Source organism: Aotus nancymaae, unplaced genomic scaffold (assembly GCF_030222135.1).
Source record: "Aotus nancymaae isolate 86718 unplaced genomic scaffold, 86718_ANA_hifiasm-v0.15.2.pri h1tg000003l, whole genome shotgun sequence".
In the NCBI taxonomy this organism is placed as follows: domain Eukaryota; kingdom Metazoa; phylum Chordata; class Mammalia; order Primates; family Aotidae; genus Aotus; species Aotus nancymaae.
The window spans coordinates 56,843,960-56,867,198 of record NW_026988414.1 but is presented as its reverse complement, the minus strand read 5'-3'; the positions used below and the strand labels follow the sequence as shown (position 1 = coordinate 56,867,198).

Here is a 23,239-nt window from a genome sequence, read left to right as displayed (position 1 = left end):
TGTGCACAAGACTTTGGGAAAGTGTTCAGAAACGGCCTCTTACCTGTGGCACTGAAAGATTTGGAGGTTCATGGCTGTCCCACAGGACAAATTCAAAAGAATCTTCAAAGATTTCTCCACCAAAGTGACGATAATAAATGATTCCATTAAACAAATCCCTCTGAAGGAAGCCAGGGACAGGATAGCCTATTGGGTCCATAAAATACCACATACTTTTGTACGAGTCTATCAAATATCAAGGTAAAATGATACTGAACTTAGCTTCAAAAGTCTTATGTCTAGTATGTTCTATGTACCCAAGGAATCGGCATTAAATGTTTTCATGAAAGATAAATAATAAAGCAGAAAAATAATAAATAATAAAGCAGGAAAACTAAAGTCACTACATCTGTCTCGATATATGGAAAAATTATCATTAGAAAAATATTTTCAAGAAACTTACTCTTATTTCAAATATACAAAGTAACACTAACTACTTACTTGATCCCTATTTTGTCAAACTCCAGATCTATCTACTTTAAGAAGTAGTTATGGGGCTGGGCGCAGTGGCTTACGCCTGTAATCCCAGCACTTTGGGAGGCCGAGGTGGGTGGATCACGAGGTCAAGAGATCGAGACCATCCTGGTCAACATGGTGAAACCCCGTCTCTACTAAAAATACAAAAAATTAGCTGGGCATGGTGGCACGTGCCTGTAATCCCAGCTACTCAGGAGGCTGAGGCAGGAGAATTGTCTGAACCCAGGAGGCGGAAGTTGCGGTGAGCCGAGATCGCACCATTGCACTCCAGCCTGGGTAACAAGAGCGAAACTCCGTCTTAAAAAAAAAAAAAAAGAAGTAGTTATGAAGTGATTCTAACAAAATGTAAATAAATGTTGTTCATGAAATTATCAATAATCTAGACTAGTCCAAACATCTCCTTTTAGATTAATTTGTTGTATCACCTTGCTTGGCCAACTTAATTTTTCACAGTGTAATTGCTACTTTGAGGCTCAGCTCTGGAAATCTGTAGATGTACAAGCTTGGATAGATCAAATTAACTTTCCTAAATCTCAGACTTCCTCATCATAAAATGGGAATAAAAATACTATCTTACTTCAGAACCTTGATGTTCACCTTAATGCAAACTCTGACACAATTTCAGCAAACCCAGAAGGGTACATAGAAGGTTCTCCATGGAAGAGTAAATGTCATTCAAATGATCTTAACTGCCCGGAACTTACCTATCAGTCCTGGCCCTGGCTTCTTCATGATCTCCCCAGCCTGTGGAGGTTTCGTGATATTGAAGAAGATGTAGTCATCACTGGCATCCACATCCGAAGCTCGCAGCATGGATCCCTGGATCAGGATGGTCTGCCCTTCCTCCAGTTCAATCACAACATTGGTTATGAGGAACGGGGGACTATCATCTTTGGGAAGGATGTTGATGGGGAATTTGTGATGGATGCTGTGATGGCCATCAAATATCCGGAAGACCACAAAGTCTTTGGTGGAGTCACTGTCATCGTGATGATAGCGAACAACTCCAGCCTGGAGGTCAGCTACGGTAAAGAGAAATCCTTTCCCCCCTGAGGGAGAGAACAGAGATAGAACAGATTGAGCGAGAAGGTGCAGGAGCAGCAGCTGTGAGAAAAGCATCACTACAGCAGAGGCTGCTATGGAAAATGTGCAGCCTGTATTTCCCTCACCTGGAAAAACTACAGATTGTTAGTGGGTTCAGGAACAATACGTCTAGTTTTAAATACTGGCTGCAACATTTTTATTGTACAGATTTGAGCAAGGTATCTAATTTATGAAACTCATCTGTAAAACCTGGATAACACTACTGTGATGGTTTTAACTTTTTCCATCACCTTGACTGGGCTAAGGAATGCCCAGACAACTGGTAGAACATTATTGCTGGGTGGTTCTGTGAAGACGCTGTTTTTTTGAAGTGATTAGCATTCGAATCAGTAGACTGAGAAAAGATCATGCTCACCCTTGTGGGCAAGCATCATTCAATCCATTGAGGAACTGAATAGAACAAAAAGGCAGAGGAAAGGGGAATGCTCTCTCTCCTTCCATCTTCCGCCTTCTGACTTCCTTCCGTCTTCTGCCCTCTGACACTGGAGCTCCTGGCTCTTGAGTCTTTAAACTCTAGAACATAAACCAGCCACTCTCTAACACCCCCATGGGTCCCTAACACCCTCCACCTCCCTCCACCCCACTCACTCTCTCCATTCCCCTTGCCTAGCTTCTCAAGCCTTTGGCTTTCGACTGAGAGTTACATCATCAGCTTCCCTGGTTCTTAGGCCTTCAGACTAATGCTCATGACTTCATGGGCTTTCCTGGTTCTCCAACAGCCTAACATGAAACCTCTCAGCTTCCACAATTACATAAGCCAATTCCCATAATAAATTGCCTTATAGATAGGTAGGTAGGTAGGTAGATAGATAGACAGATAGATAGATTACATAAACCAATTCCCATAATAAATCACCTCACAGATAGGTAGGTAGGTAAGTAGGTAGGTAGGTAGGTAGGTAGGTAGTAGGGAAATAGACAGACAGACATTCTGTCTTCTCTGGAGAACCCTTACTAATATAAATACCTCATAATCCATGGCAAGAATGAGAAAACTTAAGCAATAGTAAGCCTACAAAAAATGTTGGTTATTCTTCAGTTAATTGCTACCATTCTACACGGCAACAGTTCTTAGAGGAGTGGTCTCAAACCAGCAGCCTTGGTACCATCTGGAAAGTTGTTAGAAATGCAAATTCTCAGGCCTTATCCTGGACCTGCTGAATTAGACATTCAGAGGTGGGTGGGAAGGAAGCAACAACCAGTGTTATCAAGCCCATCTGAAAATTACTGGCTCAAAGACCAAGAGCTAGAGCTCTGATCTCTAACAGACTGAGTTCAAATCCCAGTTCTGCCATTTTCTAGGTGTATAACCTTAGATAAGTCAGTTGTTCTAAGTCTCAGGTTAGCCATTTGTAAAATGGGAATAATAATAGTATCCAATGTCATAAAGTTGATATGAGATAAATGAGATAAAGTATACAGAATGCTTTGCACAGTATCTGCCACAAAGTAAATGCTTAATAAATAGTCATGTCATACTATTTTCTATCTCCTCTGAACCTGGAACATCATTGCATCATGGGCTCCCACTCCCCATTTCATTTCTATAGTATTAGCAAACATGCTTTGTTTTCTTCAGAGATTTATAATTTTATTTATTTATTTATTTATTTTTTGAGACAGAGTCTCCCTCTATCACCCAAGCTGCAGTACAGTGCAGTGGCACAGTCTTGGCTCACTGCAACCTCCACCTTCCAAGTTCAAATGACTCTCCTGCCTCAGCCTTCCAAGTAGCTGGGACTGTAAGAATGTACCACCATGCCTCGCTATTTTTGTGTTTTTAGTAGAGACAGGGTTTCATCATGTTAGCCAGGCTGGTCTTGAACTCCTGACCTCAAGTAAGCCACCCGTCTTGGCCTTCCAAAGTGCTGGGATTACAGGCATGAGCCACTGCACCTGGCCAGAGATGTACAATTCTTAATGGCCATTACTCTCTTCACACCATGCAGCTATGTTAAAGACCTTAGAGGAATAAACAATTTAACACTTTCTTGCCCAAGAGCCACGTTATGCTTCTTTCTTAGTACCACAATCCTAGTTGTATTTGCATAGCAATACGGTCATTTTAAAACACTCAGTCTTGCAGGGCACCATGGCTCACACCTGTAATCCCAGCACTTTGGGAGGCCAAGGTGGGCAGATCACAAGGTCAAGAGATCGAGACCATCCTGGCCAACATGATGAAACTCTGTCTCTACTAAAAATATAAAAATTAGCTGGGCATGGTGGCACGTGCCTGTAGTCCTGGCTACTCGGGAGGCTGAGGCAGGAGAATTTCTTGAACCTGGGAGGCGGAGGTTGCAGTGATCCAAGATTGCACCACTGCACTCCAGTCTGGTGCCTGGCAACAGAGCAAGACTCTGTCTCAAAAAAAAAAAAAATACTCAGTCTTCCCAACTCCTTTGCACTAAGGAGTTGTATGTGACATAGTTTGATAAGAAAATCTAAGTGGAAATTGTTGTATTGTGCTCCTGGGAAAACTTTTTAAATAGAGCACACTTCTTTCACGGCATGACTTCTTTCATTGTTCCTTCTGTGTCTTCCAACTTGAAAGACATGAAGAAAATAATTAATTTTCAAGCCACTGCACTTGGATTTCTCTTACATACAACTGCACACCCACCCTGACTGATACACCCAGATTTAAACTGGCCTCCCAGTATCCTGGGATTAAGCGGGAGGATGTATCATACATTTATCATTTTGCTTTGATTCCAGAATTCCCTAGTCACAAATGAAAATGAGAGCTCTCTTTCTGCTTTACAGTTAGGCAAACTAAGAAGATAATTGAATTAAATCCTCTGAGCTCATTATAAGGAATGGCTTATTTTATCATAAAGTATAAATATTACATTTATTAGAATTATTACCTTGTTAATTATTATCCTATAGATTAATTATAAATTCATTTATTTTAAACTATGACAACTTCTAATAACATAATATCATTATTACTAAAGTATTCATTATGCATTGATTTTTCTCTTTTTTTTTTTGAGACAGAGTCTTGATCTGTTGCCCAGGGTGGAGTGCAGTGGTGTGATCTTGGCTCACTGCAACCTCTGCTGCCCAGTTTCAAGCAATTCTCCCATCTCAGCCTCCTTAGTAGCTGGGACTACAGTCTGCCGTCACCATGCCCAGCTAATTTTTGTACTTTTAGAAGATGGGGTTTCACCATGTTGGTCAGGCTGGTCTTGAACTCTTGACTTCAGATGATCCATCTGCCTCAGCCTCCCAAAGTGCTGGGATTACAGGCGTAAGCCACCGCACCCAGCCTAATTTTTCAATATAGTTTTTTGAAGTAGAAAAATAAAAAACACTGTCCTCCAACTGGGAAAAAAACAACTGGTTAAGGAGTAAACTTAGAAGGAGCCTTGCACGGCATCCAGAAAGCAAAACTGAGGTTTAAACAATGAGCCACACACAAGGTACTGTTTATAAATGGTTAGACATTGATCTGAGCATTTGAACACAAAAGTCAATGGTTTCAAGATCTCCAGATTTTCTGCATTTGACAATTTCATTGAGAAATGGGACCCAAGAGATGCTACATATATCTGTTAAATATACTTTTGAAGAAAATACTTTTAGATTCTTTGCTAGGTTATCAAGCTGGATCATTCACCTCTTAATGTCAGCCATCCATGCTGCAGGCCACCAACGGTGACTAGCCGGACAGCATCAATGTCGTTATTGTCGACAACCTGAAACTGTTCCCAAGTGATGGCTCGAGACTGCCCCTCCAGGAGATTCAGACCTATGAGAGAAAGGAGAAAAGGGTGTTGGCATGACAGACTGGATAAAGAAAATATGGCACATATACACCCTGGAATACTATGCAGCTATAAAAAAGAATGAGTTCATGTCCTTTGGAAGGACATGGATGAAGCTGGAAACCATCATTCTCAGCAAACTAACACAGGAACAGAAAACCAAACACTGCATGTTCTCACTCATAAGTGGGAGCTGAACAATGAGAGCACATGGATACAGGGATGGAAACATCACACACCAGGGCCTGTCAGGGAGGTGGGAGGAAAGCAAAGGGAGAGCATTAGGAAAAATACCTAATGCATGCGGGGCTTAAAACATAGATGACGGGTTGATAGATGCAGCAAACCACCATGGCACATGTGTACCTATGTAACAAACCTGCACATTCAGCACATATATCCCAGAACTTAAAGTAAAAGAAAAAAAGAAAAAGACGTTGGCAAATTCTATGACATGCCAACATGCCTGCTTAAGAAAAGATGAATGAATTTCCACTCATGAAACCATCTGAATACTGGATCTTTAAAAGCTTTTCAAGAAACTGTAATTTGCTATTATTTTTAGTACTATTTTTATTTTTAGTACTATTAACCCCAATATTACAACAGATCGCAGAGAATCCTGCAAGGGACAGAGCAAGCTGGTCGAATCACAAGGCAGTGTGCTGCTGGACCTATCTTATGCTTCCCTCATATCTGCCAGCCTCACCCACCACCCCAGCCGCAACCAACTGCCTGTTCTCTAGCTGCAGCTGCCCCAAGAGGGTTCCCAGTCTCCAACATTATAAAGCCCTCCTGCCTCCACTGCATCATCTTCTGATGCAGCCGGCTACCTCCACTGCCCTCTGGTGGTGGCAGGACCAAACTTGTGACTGGTCAGGTCCTGCACCAGGGGACCCAGGGAGTGTGTGCAATGGCTGCTAAGAGGGGCCAGGTAACACAATCTGGGCATGTGGGGGGTTAACATGCAGTGACGTAAACCTTAACCCATTAAAGACAGGAAATGGGAAAGAACTGACCATTAATAGATTGTTGACCTTTTCCCCACCCCACTTTTAACTCTTCCCAGACACAGAGGTTCCATCTCCTCCCTGGAGACATCGGCAGTACAGATAAATCTGCTTTATCTTATAAAGCTGTGACCGGCTCAGCCATGCTACGTTTTCCCCTACTCTTGATTTCAGCATAGGATTAGTACATCTGATCTGCCTCAGGGTCTGTTTTCTAGAGGAACTGGGCTAATACATATATAAAGGAGGGGGAGAGAGAAAAGGGAGGGAGGGAAGGAAGGAAGGAAGGAGGAAGGGAGGGAGGGAAGGAAGGAAGAAAGGAAAGAAGGAAGGAGGGAGGAAAGGAGGGAGGGAGGGAAGGAAGGAAAGAAGGAAGGAAAGTGCATAAGAATCTCTGTGACTGGCAGTAGGGGTTTGGAAGCCAGGAGTGCACAGGACAAGGTGTCATGGAGCACACAGCAGAGGAACAATCGAGAAGTCTAGAAATGTATACAAAAAAATACTAACATTGGTTATATCTTCATGGTGAAATAATAACTTTAAAGTATTCTTCAAATTTCAATGATGATGCAGATCAAGTTCATAATAAGCAAACATTTATTTTAAAAAGGATTCTTTTTAAAGAATGTTTTGATGTTCAAAGCAGCCAAAATGACATTGAACAAACCTGGATGTCACCGGTCACACATACACATAGAGACTATTCTGTCTCTACGCTCAAGCAGGAGTTCCTGCAACGTGATTATTCCTAAACGTCAGCTTACCAATTCCATCTTTTCTCTCATTACCCTCCTGACAGACGTAGAGTAGTATATAGAGCCAGAATTATAAATCAGGGCTGTTCATCTGATGTTCTCTATCTCTACTGAAACTCGCATACATACAAACACATACCCACATGTACATATGTACCAAGCAGCTTGTTTAAGCTGCCACCTGAGGATTTAAATCAGACACAGATATTTTCCCCTTAATACAATCTATCACCACTGCTTATAAGTATATTTCAAACAGTATTGATGGGATCAGTGAGAATGGAAAAAATCTCCATTTACATTCCACATTTACGTCTGATCACATAAGTCCATTGAGAATTGAGAAGCATAGAAAGGCACATTTTAAAGCAGTTAAAGCTCTTATTTGTGTATTTTAGTTTCCATGCAGCCCAACATAAAAATAGACTATGGATTACAAAAGCTAAACCTTTCTCCAATCCCTTGGAACAATTTGAGTTGGAGATTTCAGTCCCACTACAGCTCAATAGCACAAACAGTCACTTTTTTGCTTCATTCAGTTGAAAGGTATCCTTTTGTCATATCTCCAGCAGGGGAAAGAACTTGGACTCAGGACACAGGAATCCTGGATTTAAATTTCTCACACTGCCAGTAGGAATAAAAAAAAACAAAAGCTACTATCTGATGCCCTTAATGTATCTGGGCTTCAGTTGCCTCATGTAAGAAATAGGAATAAAACTACCTTTCTTTCCTGACCCATCTACCTTCTTGTATTCCCTTCAGGGCTATGTTGCTTGATGTCTTATATCAAGCTTTACCTGTATTCCAGGATACACGGGGGGCATTTGTATCTGCTGTTCTGATGGAGATGTGGACTGTCATAGGTGCACTCCTTTCAAAGAAGAAGTCGTATACCTCCAATTCTACCTGTAAACAAACAGGTGCAAGTGAGCCACACACTGAAATGTTACAGGGTAAAGTGGTATTAATTCTGGAGCATACCCACACACAGAGGCAAACAGAGATTCAGGTGTCTGCTGTTCCTACATCTCATTTTTGACAACCTGATTTGAATTTTTCAGGTTCTAGATCTTGTTCCTTACTTTAGCAGTATTTTTAAATTTTCTTCTATGTAAAAGAATCTAAAATTGGTAATATACTGGAGAAGTGTCTCTGCACTGGCTCGGGAGACTAACTCATTCCCACATTCAGTCACTTAAATCTCTCTCAAAGGTAGAAGATCTAGAGAAGTGATTTTCAACTAAGGGTGATGTCCCCTTTGAGGACTTTTGGGAATGTCTGCAGGCATTTTTGGTTTCAGAAGTGGGTGTGTGGGAGACTGCTATTGTCATCTAGCGGGTAGAGGCCAGGGACACTAACATCCCACAGTACACAGGACAGCCTCCCAAACAAATAATTATCTGATACAAAACGACAATTGTTGTACTGCTACTATCAAGAAACTCTGATCTAGAGACATCTATCCCACTAGACAAATGTTTAAATATTTCAACTTTGCTTTCGTGAAATTCACAACTAATAAGTAGGGGCTATGTGGTGAATTTTGATCTTTGTTACGCACTGTGTATATATTGCACCAGATGTTGACAGAGAAGAATGAGGTTTAACACAGAAATGCAAGGCATACTCCCTACTTTTGAAGAACATGTGGTTGGTAGGAGAGGATAAGAGAAATAATCAGATAGCAATATATCAGCAAATACTGAATAACAAAAGAAACTGATTCAAGGCTGCCAAAGCAACAGACTGAAAATGAAACTCCATGGGCAGAAGGTGTCTTTTTTGGAGGCGTAATGTAAATATGTATTCAGTTGGGCCCCTGGCCCAGGGCTTCCAGTCTACACAACCTGAAGTGTGTGATCTCCACTGAAAAAATTGAGTTACCATCTAACAAAAAAAAAATCACACATCTGCACAGGTTCTGCTTTAAGAGCACATTATACAATGTGCCAGGAAGCGGCCAGAAAAGCGGTGCTCTATTTGTAAGCTCCAAGGAAGACTGGACGCGCAATGAGAAATTATTTCCTAACAGGGAAGGCATGGGAGGCCAGGGACTATGATGAAGAGGGGGAAATAAAAGCAGAAGGCAAAGCATAGCATTTCTAGCCTGAAGTCTTTTGTCTCCCCTTGAGGCTACATGCTGAAAATGCCTACATTACAATAGAGGACAACTTGGTAACCCCAGGGACACTCAATTTTCTTAATAAACTTGAACTCAAGTCTGTATCAGTCTGCTGGTTTAAAATTTCCATCCTGTTTGAATCAAGTTGCTGGTAGGTCTTTAAGTATGTGACGCGTTATGACGTGCAAGACTTTAACCAGCTGTCCTCCACTCCCATTGAGTACAAAACCAGAGGAAAGAGGTTGAACCTGAAGCAAAAGGGATTTAGATAGAAGTAGCACCTTCCTGATGGACAGTGTTTCATTGTGAAATTAGTTATCAAATGAGACTATGGGATCTCCTATCCTGAGTCTGAGTTATTAATTAAAATTAAGGATTCCCATAAAAAATTCTCACAAAAAAAGAGTAAAAGAATTGATTAATAAAAGAATTGTGGGCTGGGTGCCATGGCTGACACCTGTAATCCCAACACTTTGGGAGGCCAAGGCGGGTGGATCATGAGGTCAGAAGTTCAAGACCAGCCTGGCCAATATGGTGAAACTCGTCCCTACTAAAAATACGAAGTATTAGCTGGGCATGGTGGTGTGCGCCTGCAGTCCCAGCTGCTTGAGAGGCTGAGAGAGGAGAATTGCTTGAACCCAGGAGGTGGAGGTTGCAGTGAGCTGAGATCGTGCCACTGCACTCCGGCCTGGGTGACAGCAAGACTCCATCTAAAAAAAAAAAAAAGAATTGTGTGCTCACTTTGGCAGTTTGGCAACATATATACTAAAATTTGAACTATACAGAGAAGATTAGCATAGCCCCTGCACAAGGATGACACACAAATTCATGAAACATTCCATATTTTGGGGGAACAACACACACTGGAGCCTGCTGGGGTGAGGGGTGGAGGGAGGGAGAACATTTGAAAAAATAGCTAATATATGCTGGGCTTACTACCTGGGTGATGGGTTCACGGGTGCAGCAAGTCACCACGGCACATGTTTACCTATGTAACACACCTGCACATCCTGCACATGTACCCCAGAACTTAAAAAGAAGAAACACATCAAAACATTTTTTTTAGATAAAAGAATTGTAAACATAAGCCATCTCTAACTTCAGTGGTCTCTGTGATGCAGGAAGGCTGTGGAAGGCTGCTGCAGTTCTCAAACTGGTGAGCCCTGGGCCAAAGGTGGCCCTCAGAAATATTTGGTAGCTGGCACAATACATTTCACTACAATTTTTACTTGTTTTCTATATTCAAGAATTTAAGCATTTTACCAAAAAGTGTATCATTCTCCAACTTCTCTTGGCACATGAGTGCTACAGCAACAGTGGGCATACTTGTATCCTTACAGGGCAGCAGTGGGCACAAGCTGAGTGGCAGCTGCTTCTTGAGAGGCTGGCTCTTGCTTCAGTTTGCCTCAGTGCCCCTCAGTGGGGTTTGCTCATTGACCCCACCTGCCTGGCTCCTCTGGGCAGTTAGTTTGCATCCTGATTTACAGTGATTGATTCTTTTCTGAGGCGATGAATGTACAAAAGAACCTGAGGGTTCAAGATAGGGGCTTCTTAACTAACCCTGTGACTTCTGACTAGGCTGGAACCTTTGTCTCTCCTCACCTCATCATGTCTCCTCTCAGAATGGCTGCTGTTTGGTGGCTGATAGGCGATCTGTATGTCACTGAGATCCTTCCAAGTGAATGAAGAGATTTGCCTGGTGTGATCCAACAGGTGAGTCACATAGCCCCAAAGTGGGGCTTTAGTAATGTTGAACACCAGCAAAGGTTTAGGGGTCTCATCTTCTTCACAGTCCAGAACTGATGTAGTCAAGGAGGTCAGGATGAACTGATCCACTTCCAGAATAAACATGGCCATGAACGCAGCCTTTGGAATCTGATTTGGAATTCCAGCTCTGATATAGACAGGCAGCCATGCACTCTCTGACTTTTGAAGGAGAAAGAAAATACAAAGGAGGAAATAATATGAATGAAGCAATATCATACAGGGCCAATAGCATAATATTCAATACAGCCACAGCCTAGAGGATGTGACCTCTAGGTGACCTGAAACCTGGCTGCATATTGGAATCACCTGGGGAGCTTTAAACACATGCTGGTAACTAGGATCCGTCTCCAGAGGTCCTTAATTGTTTCAAAAAGGGGACCAGAAAACCAGTATTTTTCGAGATCCCTGGTGACTCTTACATGCAGCCAGGTGAAGAAGGGAGCACCTACTTTGGCATCGGAAGGAACTGTGCTTATCATTCTATCTCCAACTCTTTTAATTTGTGTGGATTTATACAAGTTACTTAACTCTTAAATCTCATTTTCTTTCCAGCTGTAAATGAAAATACTAATACTAGACTCCTAAGTATTAAGTGAGAACAAATGAAATAGCCAAAGTAGGCACTTAGCAGTCTGGCAACCACCAACAACCACCTCCAGCCACCTTCCTTACCTCCTGTCATGTAGTTTTAAAGGGGGCAGGGGAAGGATGAAGGAAATATGTCTTTAAGATTTGGTTCTCATGCAAATGAAGAATAGTTGCTTGGTTGTCTAGTTAGTCAAAACCCTGAATCTCCAAGCAAGGGCTGGGTATTGGGGATTGCAAGTGACCACTAAGAGTAGGAATGCATCCTCCCAAAATGAGAGCACTATGAGCAAGAGACCCTTCAAAGAAACCGTGAAATTGTGCCACAAGGTCTAAGACCTCAACAAGTGCTATGGGCAGAGAGAATCCTCATAGGGAAAGATATGGTAGCTCATGCCTGCAATCCCAGCACTCTGGGAGGTCAAGGTGTGAGGATTGCTTGATGCCAGGAGTTTGAGACCAGCCTGGGCAACAGAACAAGACCCTGTCTCTACAAAAAGGTAAAAATAAAAAAATTACCTAGCCATTGTGGTGCATACCTATAGTCAATTACTCAGGTGGCTGAGGCAGGAAGCTCACTTGAGCCCAGGTGTTTGATGTTATGGTGAACTGTGATCATGCCACAGCACTCTAACCTGGGCAAGAGAGTGAGACTTTGTCACTAAAAAGAAGAAAAAAAGAATCCTCATAGCAGTAGATGATAGCTCTTATGGGAGTTGACCTATCTCATTGCTGAGAGAACTAGGCTCAGTTATCAAATTCACATTAATCCAATACTGCTTAACACTGACAATTGGGCTAGGAGTTGTAATCTGTGTATGACAGAATGCTAAAGTTCCAATAAAAGAGATTAGATTTCCAAGTGAATGTAAGACAGGTAGTAAAATATGCAGAATTTACAAAGCAAGTTGTTTGGAACTAGTTCCACACTCCAGAACTTTCTTGCCCATATAAGAATATAAAAAGATTGAGAAAGGTAAGAAAAACATTGATCAGGAGAGAGGAGTGCTCTGGGGTGTTGTATTCAGTTACTTCCGCAACCTTCGACATCACATGCTGGCATGGAGCAGGAAGAGCAGGGCAATGCTATATCCCCTGTCCCTTAATGTGTGTTTCTTGCGGTTGCAGCACACACAGAGAGCTGATGCAGGGCTCATATCTGAGGAAGCTAAGTGGCTGGAAGCAGAAAAATAATGATAGCTCTGCCAGAATCAGTCTGTTCTTGTTTGTGTCAGCAAGGGACATATAAATGCTCCCAGATATGGGCCAAGTGGGCAGAGGGCTGGTCTGGGGTTTTCCTGGACCCTGAACTTCAGAAACCTCTCTTCAGAGGCCAAAAATCCAGTAACAAAATGCTGGAGATTGAATCAAATCCTAGGAGCTAAAGGAGAAATTGCAAGTGACAACTCAGACTAGAAATACAGCCTCTTGAGAGAGCTATGAGTGATAGACCAATGGGGCTCTCCAGAGAAACCACGAATTTGTCCCTAAGACAAAGATGCAGCTTGAGACAACTACTAGGCTCAGAGATCACAAAATCATATCTCATCAGTGACTGATTAAGTAAGATCCCCCCTCCCACTCTCCGAAACCACCCCTGCCACAAGCCTGAAAGCTCAGAAACTAACCAGCAACGGTCAGAGAAAAGAGAATTGCAAGAAAGGAAGAGAGGAGAAGACCATCAACCCCTCCCCTTCCCACTGCATGGTTGATGAAGCCAGGTGGACAATATACTGAGATGTCCCAGGGTTTAGAGTATCTACTCTTCACGTGCCACTGGGGAAAAAATTCTCTGAAGATGCGTAATTAGAAAACTCAAGAGTGGGTCAATTGTGATTTAAAAGGACTGGTGCTGAACGCTAAGACTAATTGAGTCTAGAGTCAAGTCTAAGTAAGTATATTATTTTAAACATGTTAATAAAATGGATACAAATGTTGAAAGAGCCTACTGCTTATAATAAGGTATAAAAATCATATGCTAGAACTGAAATTGCAAATTATATAAACAAAACAATTGCCAAGAGAAAGGAACAATTGGATCAATTCTCATCAAACAGAGGATGCAGATGAGAGTTCACTTCATTTTTTGACTGTATATATTACAAATGTAGGCTTAATAATATTTTTAAGTTTAGAATTAAGTCCAAATGAAACATAAAATGTGATAAGGAATTGTCAAATAAGGAAAGATAAAGGCAAAAAAACCCCTATATTTTGCCAGACAATTTTTTTTAGTTAGCAAGAAAGCATAAAACATGATAGAAAAAAGTGTGTCTATTACTACCACAAATATAAAGTTTGCATTTCCCTATTCAAGACAAATATTCTGAAATTCCATAAAAATGTCCAAATTATATGTACCTTACAAGAAAGTCACTTAAAATTACATGGACAGATTAAAAGGAAAAGGGTGATATAAATTTATCACATAATGGAAAAAGCAGAGAGACCACATCATTTCAAAGATGAATTCAATGTGGACAATTGACATTAATAAAAAATATGAGATGCTATGCAACAATCTTGTATGTTCTTCACATGTACCACAAAACCTAAAACACAATTAAAATATATATATTTTTAAAAATGAGACAAAAATTCTTATAAATAACATTATATTTAATATTGTTCTGCTCAACCCAGTGGGGAATAGAGCAAAAATAAGAATAATTACAGAAAAAGAAAGAACAAAATTATCATCATTTGTGAAAGATATAATTATGGTCTTTAAAAGCCCAAAGAATTGAGAATTTCTTAAAATAGCAGAATTTAGGAAAGAAGCCAGATACAAGAAAATTATTCCAAAAATAGCTTCTCTATTTATCATAAATAACCAATGAGAAAATATAATGGGAGAAAAATATTCTATTCACAATAGGTTCACAAAAACAAAGAGCCTAGGACTGGACTTAATAAGTATGCTCAATTTACATGAAGGAAACTATAAACTTTACAGAATCATATAAAAGAACCTTTGTCCAAATGAAGTGAGATACTTCATTTCTGGATGAAAAGACTCTATATGATCAATGTTTCATTATTCTAATTTTCCCCAAATAATTTATAGTTTTAACTGGATACTAACAAAAATCCTTAGGGGCTGCTTTTTTTGAAACTAACATAAATAACTTAATGATATTTATTTGGAATTAAGTCTAGGTGACAATGGCTATGAAAATTTTGAAGAGAAGTGATAAGCAAGAACTTGCCTGTAAGATAATTACAGGCCTATTATGTTTAGAATAATATGAGACTGACAAAGAATAAGTAGGTAAATCTAAAAAACAAAAGAGCTAGCCTTGAAATTGTACACATTATATCTTTCTATACAATAGAAGATCATCTAAAATCAATGGGAAACAAGTTAATTGTCCAATGAATGGTGTTGAAAAGTTGGGCTATTTGGAAAAAACTGTTCCTTGTATTTCATCATGTAATAAAATTTTATTTCAGGTAGATTAAAAAGGCAAATGTAAGGAAGGAGACTTTTAAAAATCTAGAAGAAATTGTGAGTGAATGGTTATTTGGTCACATGATGAGAATTGACTGTATAACCATAAAAATAACAAAAGAACAAGATACAAAACTTCACATAGAGTATAAATTTGATTTCATAAAATAAAACCAACTCTGGCATGCACGTGTGCATGTGTGTGTGTATGTAAAAATGGTAGAATACAGCTACTTTTATTTTCTTATCTTGCTTTCTGTGTTTTTTTAATATTCTCTGCAGTGAGCCTATTACTTTTATATTCATAAATGAATCTGTTTTATGACATGCGAAATAAGCTATGGAATAGGTTAATAATAAACAAAGTAAGAAGGTAAAGGGATAAACTCCCAATAAAATAGATTTTTAAATATAAACAAATAAAGCCCTATTCAAGGGCTTTATTTAGCAAGGAAAAAAATGAGAAAATTTGGTCAAAAAGAAAAATGGCTCCAATTTTTTCAACGGACATAAGAAATCATTAAAAGTGAAAGGAGTTTTTGTGTTAAACCAAACAGAAGACATCTGATAGTTGTCTGTAGACCTAGTATGTAGGTCTGTCTGAACAAAGTATGTCACTCCTCAGGGCCACCACTATAAAACAGGAAGCTTGAGCTAAACCCAGTCTGATTTTGCAAACCTGGCTGATGAGCTTTTTACTGGGTGACTTTTAAAACCAGCAATATGCATAGCACTACTATGTGCCAAGTTTTATGTCATTCAAGTAATAAGTATTTTCTCATTGAATCCTCTCAGTTACTCTAAGAAGTAGGTACTATTAACCCCAGTTTAAGTTGAAGAAAATGAGACCAAAAGTCACACAGCTAATTAAATAGATGGTTGAACCCAGGCAATCTGTGCCCAGTGTCCATGCTCTTAACTATTAGCTGGACTCAGAAATTTATCCTTGAAAAGCTATCCATGTGATTTACCTGATCAGTTTGACTAGTCTGCCTCACAGTTTTTTTCCAGATCTCAATTCTATTATTTTGTTTTATCATTTCTTTATGATTCCTTGTCATATCAATTCCTTGGAGTAATAATGTTCAATAGTTGACTGGGCCCCTTAGAAGAAATCCCTGTGAGAAGCCAGATTGTGAAAGATAGAAGTATTTCCAAACTCATCTTGGATCATCTTTCATCAGCACAAAATCTGAGCTGTTTCAGCAGGTACACAGTTTCCCCGGTTTCCCAAATAAACAAATTATAGAGTGCATGAATCAGCAGCACAGCACGTTAAATATTTCCAATAAATGGAATCCAATTATTTCAATATAGAGAGATCAAAAGAAGGAAAGACAAGAGAATTAAAAGCAATTGGAAGATGCAGGAGGTCTTTGGGAGCCTGTCTCCTTGATGAGCCAGCCCTTCATCCCAAAGCCTGGAAGGGTGACAAATCTGTGACAAACATAAACATGAGACAGAGATTCTCCTCCCCACTAGTTTCCTGTGACCTTGCAGAGTGGGCCCCCTGATTTCAAGAGGGACAAGAGGAAGCATCAAAGAGAAGGTATTATAAAAAATCAAACGACAGCTGAAGAGTAGTGGAGGTAAAGGAGGAAGAAGGTTAACATATAACTAGCCCCACTTCTTCCCAAATCGCTGTAGTGATAGTGGACCTAGAAGAGAACCAGAGAAGGGAAATTTTATATACAAACTACTGTTTTAAGCACTTACCAGCAGAACCAATAAGCCTGCAGTTCCAATGAGTCACTGGTAGTTTCACCCCCAAAACATAGGAACTCTCCCTGGCATGACAGCTGGCACGAGAGCTGGCACGAGCACCCCCATGTAACTGGCTCTCTTACTGTGAATCCTGGGGGAACCCACACATAAACCCAAACTCTACCTTGTACACAATTTTACTCCTGCTATCTGTGAGGTCCAGTTGGATGGAGATATAATCGATGTTGGGTGAAGGGGGATCCAGATGCTGATAACGAAGCCCCATTAGCAGGAACTCCTCACAGCTCACTTTGAGGCTTTCTATTTTCTTTAATCCTGGGGTACAGCTTCCACCTGGACACTTGAGTTTTGCTCCCAGTTCTAGAAGGTACAGCATTAGATTAAGATAGTCACTTAAACAAAACAATTGTGAAATTTAAAAACCAGTGCTCCCTCCCATGAATACTTATTCCCTCTCACTGCCTCAAGAACACTCATGTACCCTCCAATCATTCACTGGGTGGCTTGTCATGATTCTGAAAGCTTGTAATTTTCTTTACTACAAAACAGTTGATCAGGTGTCTCACCATGCCCTCACCCACCAAAAGTTAAACTGAGAGAAAATATAATAAAATGTGTTTTCTGAGACTTGAACATCTCTGACAAATAGACCAGTGACTCACTGCAGGCCTTCCACAGTCTAGCTCCGGTCTTTCCTCTACAGCACCAGCTTCCATGTCTCTGTCATACAATCTCTGCTAAACTGTCTGCTCACTGAAACCCCCTCCCCGTGTGGCTCTCACTCATTCAAATCCTGCATATCCTCCTAGGTCCACTTAGTCTTTTCACTAAGCCTTCCTTTAAACATTCTTTGATCACCTGAACCAACATGCTCTTTCTCACTGAAAACTATAACTGTCTCTCTAACAGTCTTCACATCTCTGAACAACTGTATTTTTTACCCTTGTTTGGTATGTAATAATCACAAGTCACTTTAAAATTAAAAAACAATTTGTAGAGATGGGGTCTTGCTAGTTTGTCCAGGTTGGTCTTGAACCCCTGGTCTCAAGTAGTCTTCCTGCCTCAGCTTCCCAAAGTGCTGGGGTTATAGGTGTGAGTCACCACGCCCAGCCACCCACTTTTTTCTTTTTTTTTTTTTGAGTCTCATTTCTCTGATGTACAAAATAGAATAAATGTGCCTCTAATTTGTCATTCCATCCAAATTCAAATTATTACTACTATTACTCTGATTATCCTTTATATTTCTTGGTTTCTCATAGTTTCTAGAGAGAAGAGGAGGTACCCAAAATATATTGACTGAGTGAATAGCAGAAAGAATGTTATCCATCAACTCTTCCTGATTTAATCTATCATTGCTACCAACTAGCTTTACTTCAAACTTGCTCATAATCCAATAATAGTCCATAAATGCACCAACTACTGCTGTTGCTATTACTAATAACAGTTGACAATTAATGAGTACCTACTGTGAGTCAGACACTGTGTTAAGCACTGTGTATGTGTATAACCTCATTCACTCTTATCCTTACCCAACACTACAGGGCAGCTATTATTCTTTCTCATTTTAGAGAGGCTTAGACAAGTTAATAACTAAAATTACACAGAAAATAAAGAGTGGAGGAAGTTCTCAAAACCAGGTCTTTCTGATTGCAAAGTCTGTGCTCTTAACTACTAACTGACACTGTTCAGCCAGCTAAAATTTGTATTAGTTAACTAGAACTCTTCCTCATGGTGGAAGGTGAACATACATGGATATTTTTGTCAATTTTAGTAACACCCAGATAAGTATTAAAAGACATACGGGACTCTGGGAGAAAACTGTGTGGCTGATCTCCACGAGGTTCTTCTGGCCGCGGCTCCCCCAGAACCATCTGACCATGGGCTGGCAGTCGAGTTCTTGCAGTGTCCAGGCTGACCGTGCATTCCAGGCTAGCCATCCTATCATAATCGAATCTGAGCAGATTTTTATCAATTGCTTGGGACAGTCCATTGAATTCAGGCACCTCCAGCACATTGTTACTCATACGGATCATGTTACAGTCTGGTTCCAGGAGATAGACCCGCAGGATAAAGGTTTCTATGAAGGTATCTGTTTCAGTAAATCTGTGGAGAACACAGGGCAAAAAAACAATATTAATTGGTGCTCAGAAATTTCTGATATCTGTGTACTCAGGTGGACGCTTAAAGATTGGCCTTCACAAAATTTGTGCCACAGATTGAGTTTGGATTTTGTTTCAGGCTCTACCCTCAGCCTCTCTGTTCTCTTCCCTTCTTCTCTTTACCCTGGTGTCAACACCTTTTCCTGCCACTTCTTCCTCCCAACATCTTTCTTTTAACACCTGCTCTCAAACTCATCATGCATATGGATATTTAATGACTGCTGAGACCTCAGAGTCTAATTCTAGCACGTGTGTAATTTAAGAGTATTAAGCATGTATAATTTCTGGATTGAGTTCTAATTCAGGAGTGAAGTAGTGAGTGGTCTCTGAAGCATTCAGGCCTTTTTGCCCTTCAGAAATACCACTACATGGGTGGTCATTTGCAGCCTAGTTTGGGTGCCCAGCTCAATGCTTGGCATGTAAAGCATATTCAGCAATTGCCACTTCCATTCCCTCCATCTTTTTAGCAACTCTAATCTCAGGGTGTTTGCAGAGTCTAAAAGAGAGGGATTTTCATTTTTTTTGAAGAGAGAAGATTAATGAGTGATTAGTATGCATCAGTAATGCAGCTTCTAATTGCAGCTGCCATGTATTATGGCCCAGGCAATATGCTAAACTCTTTACAGTAGTGTATAATTCAATCCTTATAAAAACCTAGGGTAGACATTGTTAATCCCATTCTATAGAGGAAGAAACTGAGGCATAACAAGCTCAGGTAACTTGCCAAAGGGGCTGGAGGAGGAGAAGTGGTAAGAGGGGAATAAGCATGTTCCCTGATCTGCTGCTGCCTACTCCTCTGAATATTTTATTTTAAATGTGCTTAAGACCAAGAGTAGAAGAAGCTCCTCTAACCCTGCCTTTCACGTGTACTCTTCCAACCTCCCAGCAGCCTAGAAACCCAAGGAAAGGGTGGGAGCAGCAAGAATTCATCAGCTCTTTTAAGTTTTTTAAATTTATTTTTATTTTTAATTTTGTGGGTACATAGATGTGTATATATACATTTTAAAAGGTACATGAGATAATTTGATATAGGGATGTAATATATAATAATCTCATCTTAATAAATGAGGTATCCATTCTCTCAAGCATTTATCTTTTTTCTTTTTGGGACAGAGTCTCACTCTGTTGCCCCGGCTGGAATGCAATGGAAACAGGACAGGGCTAAAAATTGGCTACAGAAGAACCCTAAGGAAGATGACACAAATGGAAGTAAGTGGAAGTTGGCTACAAAGCTTGCCTCATCCACTCAGGCCTCCAGTTTCTGTTATTTTCTTGTCTGGAATCTATTAACTCCCCTCATGACAATACATATCCATAGGAAAAGCCCTCAACAGTACACAGAATGGTTACTTGGCAGCAAATGAGCGATGTTCTTGTGTCACTTACCTGTAAAGTCTCGGCTCACTGTAACCTCCGCCTCCCAGGTTCAAGAGATTCTCCTGCTTTAGCCTCCCGAATAGCTGGGACTACAGGTACATGCCACTACGCCCAGCTAATTTTTGTATTTTTAGTAGAGATGGGGTTTTGCCATGTTGGCCAGGCTGGTCTCAAACTCCTGACCTCAGGTGATCCAACTGCCTTGGCCTCCCAAAGTTCTGGGATTACAGGGGTGAGCCACTTCACCCAGTCCATTTATCCTTTTTGTTACAAACAATCCAATTACACTCTTGTAGTTATTTTTAAATATGCCATTGAATCATTACTGACTATAGTCAGTCTGTTGTGCTATCAAATACTAGGTCTCACTCATTCTTTCTAACTACTGTTTGTACCCATTAACTAACCCCACGTCCCCCACAACTCCCCATTACCCTTCCCAGCCCTTCTATGTGAGCTCTTTAAAGTTAGTTTGTTTTTTAACTCTAAAGTCTTACAAAGATCAAATGGCCTGTATGCTAATTTCATATCTCCCTAAGGAATTCTTGGGTGCCGCTTCATTTTCTGAACAGTATTTTGCTTGTGCCTCTCTTTCAGCATTTGTTCTGCATTGCAATTACCTGCTCATATTTTGCCTTAGACTACAAGCACTAAAATAATCTATGCATTCTCCCCCTTTTGTTTCTTATGCTCAGTGTAAGCCTGACCTATAATAGGTCATCATCAATGTTTGTAGAATGATTCACTGTTCCAATGTCTTCTACAAACGTCTTTTGAATTAGTCTAGTGCCTAAAGGAAATTCACCCCAACATATTTAAATGAAATATTCTTAAAAACAATAAAAACCAAGTAAAAAAACCATATAAGGGCCTACTCCTCATACACAAATTCTGTTACTTTTATGAAGTCAGAAATACCATGATCATGTGCTTAAATTTAATTTTCATTGGGATATAATTCATACACCACAAAATTCATCTTTTAAAATATACAACTCAGAGTTTTTTAGCGTATTCCCGAGGTTGTATAACCGTCATGACTACCTAATTCCAGAACATTTTCATCACCCCCAAAAGGGATTCATTTCCCCTCCCCCAGCCTTTGGCAACCACTAATCTACTTTCTGTCTCTATGATTTGCCAGTTAGAGACATTTCATATAAATGGAACCATACAATATGGGACACCTTTTGTGCCTGGCTTCTTTCACTCGGCATAATGTTTTCAAGGTTCATCCATGTTGTAGCCCTCATCAGTGATTCATTCTTTTTTTTATGGCTGAACGATATTCCATTATATGAATATACCACATTTTGTGTAACCTTTAGTCAGCTGGATTTATTCCATTTTGGGCTGTTATAAGTAATGTTGCAGTGAACATTCATGTGCAAGTTCTTGTGTAAAACATAAGTTTTAATTTTTCTTGCGTATATACATATGAGTAGAATTGCTGTCTTCTATGGTCATTCCATGTTTAACTTCACAGTTGATTTTTAAAGAATTTTAAATATTTAATATGTTTTAAAATGGAAGATATTGCACTTCCTGTAACTAAGGAGCTGGTAATAAAAAAGAAGAATTTCATTCATTTTTGGGATATATTTTCCTCCTAATTCTCATTAAGAATTTGTAGTTTTATGGTTTCCATTTTCCACCATAAGTGGTGGGTTGGAACACCAGAGATACCTATATAAGGACACTAGAGGGAAACAGGATAGGGCTAAAAATTGGCTACAGAAGAACCCTAAGGAAGATGACACAAATGGAAATAAGTGGAAGTTGGCTACAAATCTTGCCTCATCCACTCAGGCCTTCACTTTCCTGTCTGGAATCTATTAACTCCCCTCATGACAATACATATCCATAGGAAAAGCCCTCAAAAGTACACAGAATGGTTACTTGGCAGCAAATGAGTGATGTTCTTGTGCCACTTACCTGTAGAGTCTGAGCTTCACTGTGTCTTCATCAAGAATTGGACAACCATTGTGAACATACTTGACTTCATTGGGAAGGAAATGGCAGTCAAAGACCTAGTTCACATGAAGAATTGGATAAATATTTATGAGAAAATTGGTACAAGATTTACCATTTTGGCAGGAGAGTACTGCCTGGAGAAAATATGGTCTGTTAGCAAAGTGTGTATGTGTGTGTGTGTCTTCACCACCACCACCTCTACCTTACCCCCAAACTCACTCACCATCCTATTTATACAGCTGTGTCTTGTTTTGAGAATATCTAAATTGTGAAAACCAAAGCGGATCAAGAAAATTAGTTAAAGGACAATTACCTCTCTAAATAAGTGTCTTTTTACCATCTAGAGTGCATTTAAAACATGGTTCTATTTTTCAAAATTTGATTTACCCCCTTCAGGGGTTCACAGCAATTTTCTGTGTGTCTGCATGAAAAGGTGTGCTTTAACCCACCCTCAGACACACTGTATTCTTTCTGTATATGTGTGTTCTCCTTTTATTTCTTTCTTTTCCAAATAGTATTCTCATATTCAAGGATGAAGCCACTGACTATGAACACTATTGTGGTTAATTAGAGTCCATCATGACTCACAGTTGTGTCTTATGTACTTGCAAAAGACACACAGTTGTGTCTTATATACACAATACTTGTGTCTTACATACTTTTATTAGTTAGGTAATAGCAGAAATAGTCGATAAGACAAATAGAAACCTAAAAGCAATTTCTTCTATTAAAATAAAATTATAGTGAACTGTCTCACCTCACTCAGAATTATTAAGGACATTGCCAACTGCTATATTTTGGGAACCTGATTTCTAGAAGAAGAATCATCTGTCCCACCCACATCATGCCCCTTATTCTGCCCAATCTGACTTTGGTAGAGTTCTAAGAAATGCCCTTGAAGTATGCATGCATGTTCACCAT

General features: G+C 39.9%; 1 protein-coding gene and 1 non-coding gene across 6 annotated transcripts in view; one reads left to right on the top strand and one right to left on the bottom strand.

The window, feature by feature from the left end:
* Window positions 1-23,239, bottom strand: part of FREM1 (FRAS1 related extracellular matrix 1) — a 166,710-nt gene that overhangs the window by 102,641 nt on the left and 40,830 nt on the right. For 2 of the 5 annotated variants that reach the window (XM_064381455.1, XM_021675936.2), the window contains exons 3-10: window positions 22,280-22,374; window positions 18,610-18,911; window positions 16,972-17,168; window positions 10,883-11,206; window positions 7,956-8,064; window positions 5,246-5,377; window positions 1,221-1,565; window positions 44-186 (exon numbers count right to left, since the gene is read on the bottom strand). In XM_064381455.1, coding sequence (XP_064237525.1) covers window positions 44-186; window positions 1,221-1,565; window positions 5,246-5,377; window positions 7,956-8,064; window positions 10,883-11,206; window positions 16,972-17,168; window positions 18,610-18,911; window positions 22,280-22,374 — 1,647 coding nt within the window. Of the gene's footprint in view, window positions 1-43; window positions 187-1,220; window positions 1,566-5,245; window positions 5,378-6,982; window positions 7,783-7,955; window positions 8,065-10,882; window positions 11,207-16,971; window positions 17,169-18,585; window positions 18,912-22,279; window positions 22,375-23,239 lie in introns of those variants that run through there. The other 3 variants (XM_064381473.1, XM_064381479.1, XM_064381468.1) reach the window with 2 other exon arrangements.
* On the top strand, window positions 10,023-10,128 carry LOC135277287 (U6 spliceosomal RNA). The gene has a single exon (XR_010344911.1). It is a non-coding gene; the product is annotated as a U6 spliceosomal RNA (small nuclear RNA).